Source organism: Rhopalosiphum padi, chromosome 2 (assembly GCF_020882245.1).
Source record: "Rhopalosiphum padi isolate XX-2018 chromosome 2, ASM2088224v1, whole genome shotgun sequence".
In the NCBI taxonomy this organism is placed as follows: domain Eukaryota; kingdom Metazoa; phylum Arthropoda; class Insecta; order Hemiptera; family Aphididae; genus Rhopalosiphum; species Rhopalosiphum padi.
In genome coordinates, this window is record NC_083598.1 from 55,035,622 (window position 1) to 55,046,425 (window position 10,804).

Here is a 10,804-nt window from a genome sequence, read left to right on the forward strand (position 1 = left end):
CCACTCGGCCTAATCCACAATATACAATCGCTCGTATAGAACCGGCCGAATATCGCAATCGGGGCCCGACCGATTGGCAGGCAATTCATACGTTTTTTTTACGTTTTGCATAATACATTATTTGTCAAACCGATCAGTTTTCGGATTATTGTATAGGTTTTAAGTAGAAATACCTATACGTTGTTTCGCGTTCAACGACCGAAAAACCTTGTCGCGCATGCTTCGAACACAAGTTTTTTGTGTGTTTGCGGGGGGAGGGGAGGACCGTTCTCGTTTCTAGTGTTCGAGTATATGAATTTTACTGTAAAAAAAAGCGACGATCGTCGTAAATCTATAAAGCTCGTGTGATATATGTATGTCGTATATTATTATAATAATTTAATATAACATGGTAAATCGCAGCATCATCGTATATAATACAATATCATTATCATTGCGATTCGCGGCGTGCGCACGCGCGCGCGTGTTATGACGACAACGACGACGAGGACTAGACGCGGAAAAGCCTCGGGCGCACGATGCGATTAAAAAGTAATAGGGATAAAAACCACTTTCCCCGGCACAAGCGATCCGGTCCGTAACACGTATTACGTAAGACAGCCGTTCACTGCTACTATACTTACTACTATTACTATTTAGTATTTACTATATATCACTATATCACACTCTATACACATATTATACCGGTCTATACCACGCCATTATATATCATATAATACTTGTATAACAATAATAACACGCGTATACCTACTAGTCCTACTTACATATCATAGCCCGTGTATGGGTCGTATCCACATTGCCGGTGTCCCCCTTCCACCGGAATCGTGTTTGCGTATTGTTTTCGCCGCGAAATCACTTCCTCTTTCCCATAATAATATTATACAAATACATTATCGCTGTGAATTATTGGTCGTACACGGCCGGCACTGATTGTGTACCGCCATTATATTAATAACATTATACATATTAATATTGTAATATATAGGCGGAAAGGAACGGCGGCCAACTATAATTATAATGCTATACGCTATTTAATAAAAAAATGTATATACAGAGGTGTATGTGGTAGTTGTCACCGTATATTCTTAAACCGTGATTTCGTTGCGTGGGTATAGCCAGTGATGACGAGCCAATATTTATATATTTTTTTTTTGTAACGCTACAACGGCACTGCGCACATAACCGGACAGCGAGACTTCAATACCTTATTGGACAGCACTTGAGAGGATGAGGTTACAAAGGCAAACTGAATAAAACAACACAAAAGAGGTTTTATTTTTTTTATCGATATATTTTTATTATTACTTTTTTCGTTTTCACTATCAACCAAACACACGTTATAATATTAATAATAATATAATAATAATAAAAATAAGAGTAATACAAAACGAGTTTGTCGAGATGACACTGGTATAATAATTAAGTACAATTTCGATAGAACACACATGATACATACATTATGTGCGTATAAAATGGGTATTATTTTATCAACATTACCAAAGGACAAAGACAATTAATTTTTTTGTTATACATCAAATAGCAGAACAATATAAGAGTAGCTGACGAGGGTTGGCTAAATACATAAATATAGAAAAAAATAAATAAAAACTCAATACAATATAATCGATTTTTTAAAAAATATTAAAAGTACAAAAAGAACGACTGGGGAGGTACGTTCTGCCAAAATAATAAATTAATAAATTACGATTCTACAGTAAAGTAAATACGAGCTTAACACACGAATACAAATAAAAAGATAAATAAGTCACACACGACGAGCACATGATACACAAAAAAGTTTGAGTCGAGTCGAGACAACTCTGCACAGGACACCGATAGGAGGATTGGAAAAGATTGCGTAATTTTTTTTTTTACAAACTTACGCGGATCAGACATAAAACATTAATAATGTATAAATTAAATCGATTTGAGTTCCAGCAAAACGAGTTGATAATATTTCTTTTTATTGTACGAAACATTGAAAAAACGGCGTGTACACACACACACACATCTACGACTTAAGATTTACACGCGTTACTACATTGCATAGAATGGATGGCGCGCGTATGGTAGGTGCATTGAGGCATGTATATATGTACATAATAAATAATATAATAATATTAAAGTTGTTATGAGTCGGTCAGCGTGCGCATATAATAATATTAATAATAATAATTAAATAAATACAATTTTTTTTCGTTTTTTTTTTTTTTAGTAAAGTTATATGAATAGTAGTTATAAAAAGAGGATTAATAATAAAAAATAATAATAATTATAACATTGAAGTCAGTTTGATGTAGGTATAGTAATAATTATAATAATAATAATAATAATGGTTCGCCGCACGCGTGCGAACGCAATACGTACGTCGTGTACTGACGTGGTCGCCCGTGGGCAGTACCGTTCTAAAGGACAAATTCTGGGGAAAACGCGAGTGGCGCCGAGCGCAGCGGTCTGACAGCACGTACACCGGTACAGATCCGGAAAAACGCGACTTCCGGCCAGTTTCCGGTCGCAATCAGACGCCGCCGCGCTCGGCGCCCGCCCGGTTTTTTATCCTTCAGAAATTTTCCTCGTACAACGCTTAAGGCCCGCCGACGACGGTCACGCCGACGACTTCGTATCGCGTCCGTATACGCGCGGTCAAAATAATATTAATAATAATAATAAAAAAATAATAACGGCACCCCGCGCTGTACGACGGGGTGCACCGGTTAACGCGGACCAAAACTAATGCTAAATAACATAATAATAATAATAATAATATACGGGTATAATAATTAATAAGTAATAATAATAAAAATTAATAAGAATAAATCGAGTAAAATCGTTACGGGCGTATCGTAATATTATGGTTATCGGTTTCTTTTTCGTTTCTTTTTCTTTCAATAACGCGTGCGCGAAGTTTACAGGAGAGAGTGTGTGAGGAGTCTGCGAGTGGGGAGGAAATGGAAGAGAAAGACGAGTATAATATGTGTGTGTGCGAATACGATAGGAATGATTACATATAGTATAGTAATATAGCGTGCCTATACATATATATATATATGTATATAGATATAGTACACGTACAACATAATAATATTACATAAGTTAAGCGTAAGTATAAAAATTCGGAACATCAGAATAATAATATCATATAATTGTCTGTAAAACGAACGCCGTTAGTTGTAAAAAAAAAAAAAAAAGAAAAAAATACTAAATTAATTAACGAGTAATATAATTTAAACTATGTACAAGACTGTTATCACGTTTTGGTATATTATATAAAAAAAAATTAGAACAATGTGGCAACGGCCGACGGGCAGGGGAGGGGGTGGTGATGGATGGGATGGGGGGGGAGATGGGGGGAGGAGGCCGCTCAGAACCCGTAGAAACCGAAATCGGGTTCGCTGAGGCGGCGCGACGGCGGTATGACCGTGGCCGGAACGTGGAACGAGAACACGTCACCGGTGGCCGGCGGAGAGCCGGACAGCCTGTTGAACACGGGTAATCGGCCCTCGGGCGACTGGGGCGGCGTGAACATGCTGTCTAACATGCCAAGCCCGAGGTCGGCCAGCGAGCCACCGTCGCTACCGATGCCGGACGACGACGATGTGGACAGCGGCGGCGAAGCGGGCGACGCCGGTTGGATGTAACCGTCTCCCTTGTGCACGAAATGGCACCGTTGGCCGTACGGGCAGTAACCGGCCGAGTTGAACGAGCGGCACGGTTCGGTCTTGTACTTGGGGTGCCGGAACACGGGGCGCAGATCCTGTTCGCCGTGCGCGAACTGACACTTGTCGCCGTACGCGCACTTGATTTTCTCGATGTACTGGCGGCACATTTCTGTCTTGTACCGCGAGCCCATCGGTGCCTGCGGCGGCAATTGCTGTTGGTCTTGCTGCAGTTGCTGTTGTTGTTGCTGAGGCTGTTGTTGCTGTTGCTTACCGGATCCGTTGCCGCCGCGACGACCCTGTCCCTGGCGGCGTCTGGGCTCCGACGACACGGATCCCTGGTTGCTGCCGCTACTGTTGCTGCTGCCCGTCGACGACACCATCTCTTGCCACCAATGTTCCACTTCCGTGGCCACTGCGCGCGGTCGATTTTGTGTCTGCGCAAAAACAAAATATATACGATTAAATACGCGTATAATAATATTATGATTTTTTACAAGTTACGATTAATGCATAATATTCGATGCGGGACGACCCGGTAGGGAGAAACGTGAGAGGTAGCTATGGAATATTTATAATAAAATAAATGTTATATAAGTATATTATTATAGGACATAGGTACTCGAGCGATGCGGTGCGTAAAGAGAAACCGAGTTTTATTTTAATTTTATAATAACGCGATCATCGTATTACAAGTTACAACATATACGTACACTCGGACCGGTATCAAGTTGTTAGTTGGGAAATATTACAAAAGAGTTTTTTTGATTTTTCCTACGTTCGCCTATTGAGTTTTGATTCTGTTTTTCTCTATATTATGCAACAAAATACTTCGCGACGCCAATTAAACAGGCTCAAATTTTTTATTTACCAATAATGCAGTTATTCCACTGTACAATGGAGTAATAACGAAAATAAAATCTGTGTCTAAATGAGGTTGCTGCTTAATAATTTACCAGATAAAACATAATATTTTAACTATTAAATCTCACAGTGAAAAGAATACGTACTTTAGTAATTGTATTAACAACGCACATTACTAGGCCGCCAAACTATCTATATGTACATAAACTTATCGACTAATTATAACTAAATATGAATTGTATCTATATTGTTTATTTTTCAGAATTTATTCAAAATTGTATAGTACACACCTAATGAAATATTGTATTAACCATAATTATACTTTGACATCTATTTGGTCTGAGATAATTCCTATAATGGAATATTGCAAGATTTCGAAAAGAATAATGTACTGTTATAATCATTTTTATCGTTTTTAAGCTTAAGTAAAATTACTACGTGTGTAATTCTGTAATAATATTTTTCCCGCACACGGCACATCAGCATATGTTTAAGATAGCTGATAATTATTTATCAGTAGATTGCACGTGTTGTGATAAACGAATATTTTGAAACATACGACAAAAATGATTAATTTACGTTTTAAATATAAAATCACAATTCAACACAGGAATACACATTTGTAACGAAATACACAAATTTATATGTAGTATCAATTGTCAGGTTCACATAATAAGATACATAACAAGGTAAAAAAAAATGGTATTTTTTACGTCAACGCGTCGCACACGAGATTTATTTGTATTCACTTCCTTCACATAAACGTCATTCAAACACACATTGTTATGAACAAAAAAATCCTCTTTATTTTCAAATTTCTTTCAATAATATTATTGCAATTGATGTAATCATTTTCGGTATATTAGACGGAGGGTTCTCTTTCCATACACACGCACATCCGGTCATTATCTATAAGGTACAAACTACACATACGGAGAACTGTCTAGACGGACAAAAACATTGCACACGTGACATTGGTAATTTATAAGCATTTGTATTGTTTTTTTTGCATTTCAACAGATGATAGTCGTAAACCGAGATATAGAAAACATAAAAGTCTAACTCGCAAACGTATACAAACATTACTCATAATTCAAAACTGCCATTCCTCGTGGTTATAATTTATTATTTATTAAAGAAATTCTTTGATTTATATTATTTCAACCATCACACACTTAGAACAAAAAAATCAAAAAATACAAAACATCTCTATTAACGAAAGCCAAAAAAAATGCCAGTACTTTTAATGTATGAAATTCGTATAATGCATGATTTTCAATGGAGAATAAAAATGAATAACAAGGTAATATTTACATACTATAATAAACGATACCTTTTGCTGTGGCTTGATTTTACTAATTTATTTGACATTAACATATTTCTTATGACCTACTAATTTTCAGAGTAACTGCATATACAAAACGAATTAATCGACCAGTAAATTATCATTATTATATTTTACAAATTAAGGATAGATCATAGACTAGACCTTTATAATAACTTACATTATACAAATAATACAACTATTATGACAATATAACATAATTATCAGTGATTCCAGAAATAGATCACTAATCAGTGATTGTAATAATATTTTCTAATCTGAAGATATAATTTTTATAAAGACAATAATATATTGTTTTCATTCAAAATTAATAATAATTATACGTTTTGTGTATGGAGACTATGCATTTTGTTTCGTGTAAATAAAAATGTGCGAAATCAAAACAAAGATAATTTTTCTTCATGATACTATTTTGTCATCTGTATGAGTTTCGCCTGGTTTTTATACCGTGACTACATTCTTTACTATTATATTGGTTTTTTGTCTATAACGAAAATATGCGCAAACACAGATATTACAACAAACGGACACGGTCAGTGTTTAGAAAGTGAAAATATAACCGGTGCGGTCTTGAACAGTGTTGCATAAGGCTGTTGCGATACTACACACGCACACACAATATTTTCACGTGTAGTAACAAAATAGAAAAAAATTATCATCGTTTATTGTGTCCCACACCGATAAGTCCGAAAAAAATTACGATGACGTTTATATATTACATCAGTATTCTCTCTTTTTAATCTATTTTTATTCCCTTCAAGACGTTGCCGACCATGTCGATGTCGTGGGAAACACGTCACACATACACACACATACGATACAAACACACACACAAATGTATGCGATTACGCGACAACTTCGAGAAGGACGAAGAAAGTGAACAAATAAAATATTCAAGTAACTTGAAAAAAAAACGATATAGCATAGACCATAGTGCAAAATTTATGTCATCCACGAAATGCGCTCGCCAAAATAACGCAACACATTGTCAGTAAGTGAAGATGTAGTCAAATTAAGCGCTAACCCAAAATGTTATTGAATTGATAATGATTACCCATTGTCACCGTCTACAAACCATACCCACATATAATATTATTATTATACACACACACATTATATGTATGTAGGACGGACGGGCGTCTTCTTGTGTATACGATTTTTTAGTGACAAGGTCGTGTACTGTGTTTGTGTATGCAATATTATACGCAGCGGTAACTACTACCGGGATAGCGTTTATACATAATTTAATAATACCTAATCATAGTTGATAATAATAATAATTCGACTATACGGGATATGCAAGTTTTTATTTCTCTAGGGAAGGAAGAGCGATTATTCAGTACCTATTTGAGCCAACATTTTTCAACTACATCGTCGTTCTTGCTACAGGTAGGTTATGTTAAAAGCCAAAAAAAATTGAGAGACAGTGGTAATTTTTTATTTAATCGAAATTCCTTTGAGCTTGCAGCTGCCCACGTGTTATTCACGCATGAACCGCGTTGTATAAATGATCGACGGGTCTCAATGCGGTTTGTTCGCGCGGAGTGAGGTGGTGATGGCAGTGGTGGCGGCGACGACAACTTCCTGGTCGTATACAGCGAATTTCCTTTCTCTTGTTTCTTTCACATGTGTGACCCCCCCGGGGGCAAGGACGTGTTCGATAACCTAAACGTCCTAAACTATCAATCGTTCGTCCTTATTTTTATTGCTGCTTTTTCTAAAATTCACGATAACAATTAACAATACATACATATAATAGTATTACTAAATAGTATTGAACATTGGATACAACAAACAATATGGAGCCATATACCAATAAAGGTACCTAATGTCTGTGTTTGAACATTATTCAGTCGCTTTTTAACACGCGATCGTCCCCCACAGACGAAACACACTTATTATTTATATGAAACGCAACGCACTTCGGTACTTCTTCGAACCAAATAAAAACGTTAAATTATCTCTTTTCGATTACCTAAATACTAGGTGTATATATAAGTACGATTACATTATGTATTATTTGTGTATTATATTTTCTATACTGGCTAACAATGCGGGTCGATGACATCATGATGAACTATATGAAAAAGTATCTTTATTTTTTTAATCCAAGATAATAGTTTTTTCGTATTTATAGCTTGAAATTAATTTTAAGTGTATCAAAAACTGGGTTTGATCATCGATTATAGGATTTGAAACGTGACAATAGGATTTATGAGAAAATTGTGGTCGTTTGTTTCTGTTTGTTTTTGGTGAAACATTGTCTTAACGGTTTTCCCAAGAACAGAGAAAACCGGAAGACTAACGTATAACGGAGGAGTCTCGAACCGTGACCACTTTCGATTTTTATGAAATCATACAACCGGCGGTTAATTTACTTATTCAACAATTCGAAATCATTATTATTCTATATATCTTATCTCGTTGGGGATTTTGATTGGAGCACTTAAACGGTGTAAATAGCGAAGATGTAAACACGCAATGAGGATGAGCTATCTAAATTGATAAAAATAAATTACGATACATAAAACGTTCGGTATTACCGTGACCTTAAGAGTTTATCGCTCTAATGAAACACAAAAAGTATAATACCTGCTCTCGTTATTGAGTATATATATGATATATTACTGTAGACGTAACAAACGACAAAATCGGATTAAGAAATATATTTTTATTTTTATATGAAAATTTGATTTTCTCCACATTAATAATAACATTTTTGGTCAAATAAATTTCAATCATCAGTGGGAGAGAATCATCGTCAAAGCCTCAAGGTAATAGAAACTTGTGTATAGTATTCCAAGTATAGACCATACTATATTACTACACTTATAGTAACGTAGTAAACACAACAACCAATTGGCCGAGCGTATTCAGTACAAGTAGGGACAGACACGATACAATCAAACGAGATGGCCTTCACAATGTTATAATGCATACCTAAAATGTCAAACGGAGACCAATCAAATGTTCCTGGCCTTTAAAGCCGGACAAAACATTATCAGTTATATAATCACGTGTGCTCTTGTGTACCCGTGTGGTGTACTGGTGTGTGGGGATCGGAAAAAAACCTGTTGGAATAGAAGATGTATGTGTGCACATACGGTGGTCGTTGTGCTTTGTGCGTGTGAGCAAGACGAAATATAACGAGGGCGGGCGGTGCGGAACGGACCCTTGCTGAGCATATAAAAGGGGATCGAACAGGTGGTTGCTGTGAAGGACTAATACCACCCGAAGATTCGGTCGACCCTTTGGGTAGATAAGGGAACGAGTAGAAAAACGAGAGAATAAAACGACAAACAAGAGGTTTACATATTACACACGCACGTGTGTGTGTGTACAGATGATTTTTCGTTATTGTGTTTGCGCAGCACAAAAACAGACAAAGATGCACCGAAAACATTATCAATAGGTCACAAACCTTATGGGCCTAAAACAATTAAACCCGAAATAAAAAATGGGTTGCCTGCCGATAACGGCCAATATCCATTTGACGTTCACGAATGTTTCAGAAAAACATACTCGTGCGTGTTTTAAAAAAAAAAATATTATTATTCAATATTCATAGGGTTTGTAAGTCATTATACCTAACCTGTTGGCCAATTAAAACGACTCCGTTATCACAGTAGAACACGTGATTAGTGGTGCCAGTAGGACCGCATCAGAGAAAACGATCGTACAACAAAATTCAGTATTTATTATTAATATTAATATTTATAATTTGTATTGATATATCATTGTGACGCACGTCGCCGCGGAGTTTCGACGTCAATGCTCTCGCGACGAAGAGGTCCGACCCAACATTGATGATAGGGTGTTGGGGGGGATCCGCTAAAGATACCGTACGTTACAATTATAATGTCTAAAACAAAAGCCCACTGACAAGCACGTGGCTCACATGGTCGTCCGGCAACGTGCTTTACGCGCGTACTCCGTTACCGCACGTAATACACCGATTCTACTTTCATCATTATCGCGGCGATTGGGTATAATAACTTAAATGTTTTATTATACTCATGTTATTAATTGTATTATTATTATTATCAATTAATTATCGTTGATTAGTGTATACGGTGTTATTATTACCTTGGCGACTGTTTCTCCACTGTTGAACAACGAGTTGGTCATTTTTTCACGTTGATTGTCAAAGTTTTCTGTTTACTTGAATAGTTCTGCGACGCACTCGTTTTATTATTTCGTTTTTAATAAATAATAAATCGATTTACCGTTGGCTATTTTCAGCGCGTTTCGTGCAAAAAAAAACCGAATCGGAAAACAAAACAACACTTTGGTTATTATATAACAATATATATATGACAATACTATGTGTATATTTAAATACAATATTATTGTTATAATAATAAAATTATTATGTAATGCGTAACACTGGGCGATTTCGCGTGATGAACAACGACTTTGCCAATCGACGACTGTGGTCAAGAGGTACAAAAAACGATTGTGTATTACGATTGTATATCGAATCGAAAAGCTCGCGCATTCGTTGTCGCTAGGCACAAGTCGCTAAAAATATACTAAAAACGCCGTGTGATGATTTGCGTGCAAGAAGCGTGTTTGTCTCGTTGGGGACGCGTGTGTGCGTACGTGCCGATCGCGTTATTCGGACTGACGATCGTAGTACGCGGAGGAACAGTTGAGATCGGCCGCGGCGTGTTGGCCGCCGCCCGACAGCCGGACTAGTTTGCCTCCCACCCCGCCGCCGCGCACCGCTCCGCTCGAGACAGCGTCTTCGCGTCGAACCCTCTCTCACAGCCGCCGCACCGCGACCGCCCACCCGCCGTATCCGACCAGCCGCCGACGATCGTGTGCGTTTTCTCTGCGCCGCACGTTATCGCGCACCACCCCTCGCTCGGTTCCCTCCCACCACCCAACCTGTTCAAGGTCGCCGCCACCGCACAGATGATAATATTATTATCGTCGT

General features: G+C 37.3%; 1 protein-coding gene across 1 annotated transcript; it reads right to left on the reverse strand.

The window, feature by feature from the left end:
• Positions 1-1,270: 1,270 nt before the first annotated feature.
• Positions 1,271-10,507, reverse strand: LOC132919254 (protein TIS11). The gene is made up of 2 exons (XM_060980672.1): positions 9,952-10,507; positions 1,271-4,093 (listed from the first exon to the last, which is right to left on the reverse strand). The coding sequence occupies exons 1-2, from the start codon at positions 9,991-9,993 to the stop codon at positions 3,362-3,364; spliced, it is 774 nt and encodes a 257-aa protein (XP_060836655.1). The 5' UTR covers positions 9,994-10,507; the 3' UTR covers positions 1,271-3,361.
• Between the last annotated feature and the right edge of the window lie 297 nt (positions 10,508-10,804).

Excerpts from the sequence above, each read along its gene's own strand:
- LOC132919254 (XM_060980672.1), bottom strand. The coding sequence starts at position 9,993 with ATGACCAACTCGTTGTTCAACAGTGGAGAAACAGTCGCCAAG. Across the intron at positions 4,094-9,951 it reads GTGGAGAAACAGTCGCCAAG|ACACAAAATCGACCGCGCGC; the intron begins GTAATAATAACA and ends GTTTTTGCGCAG.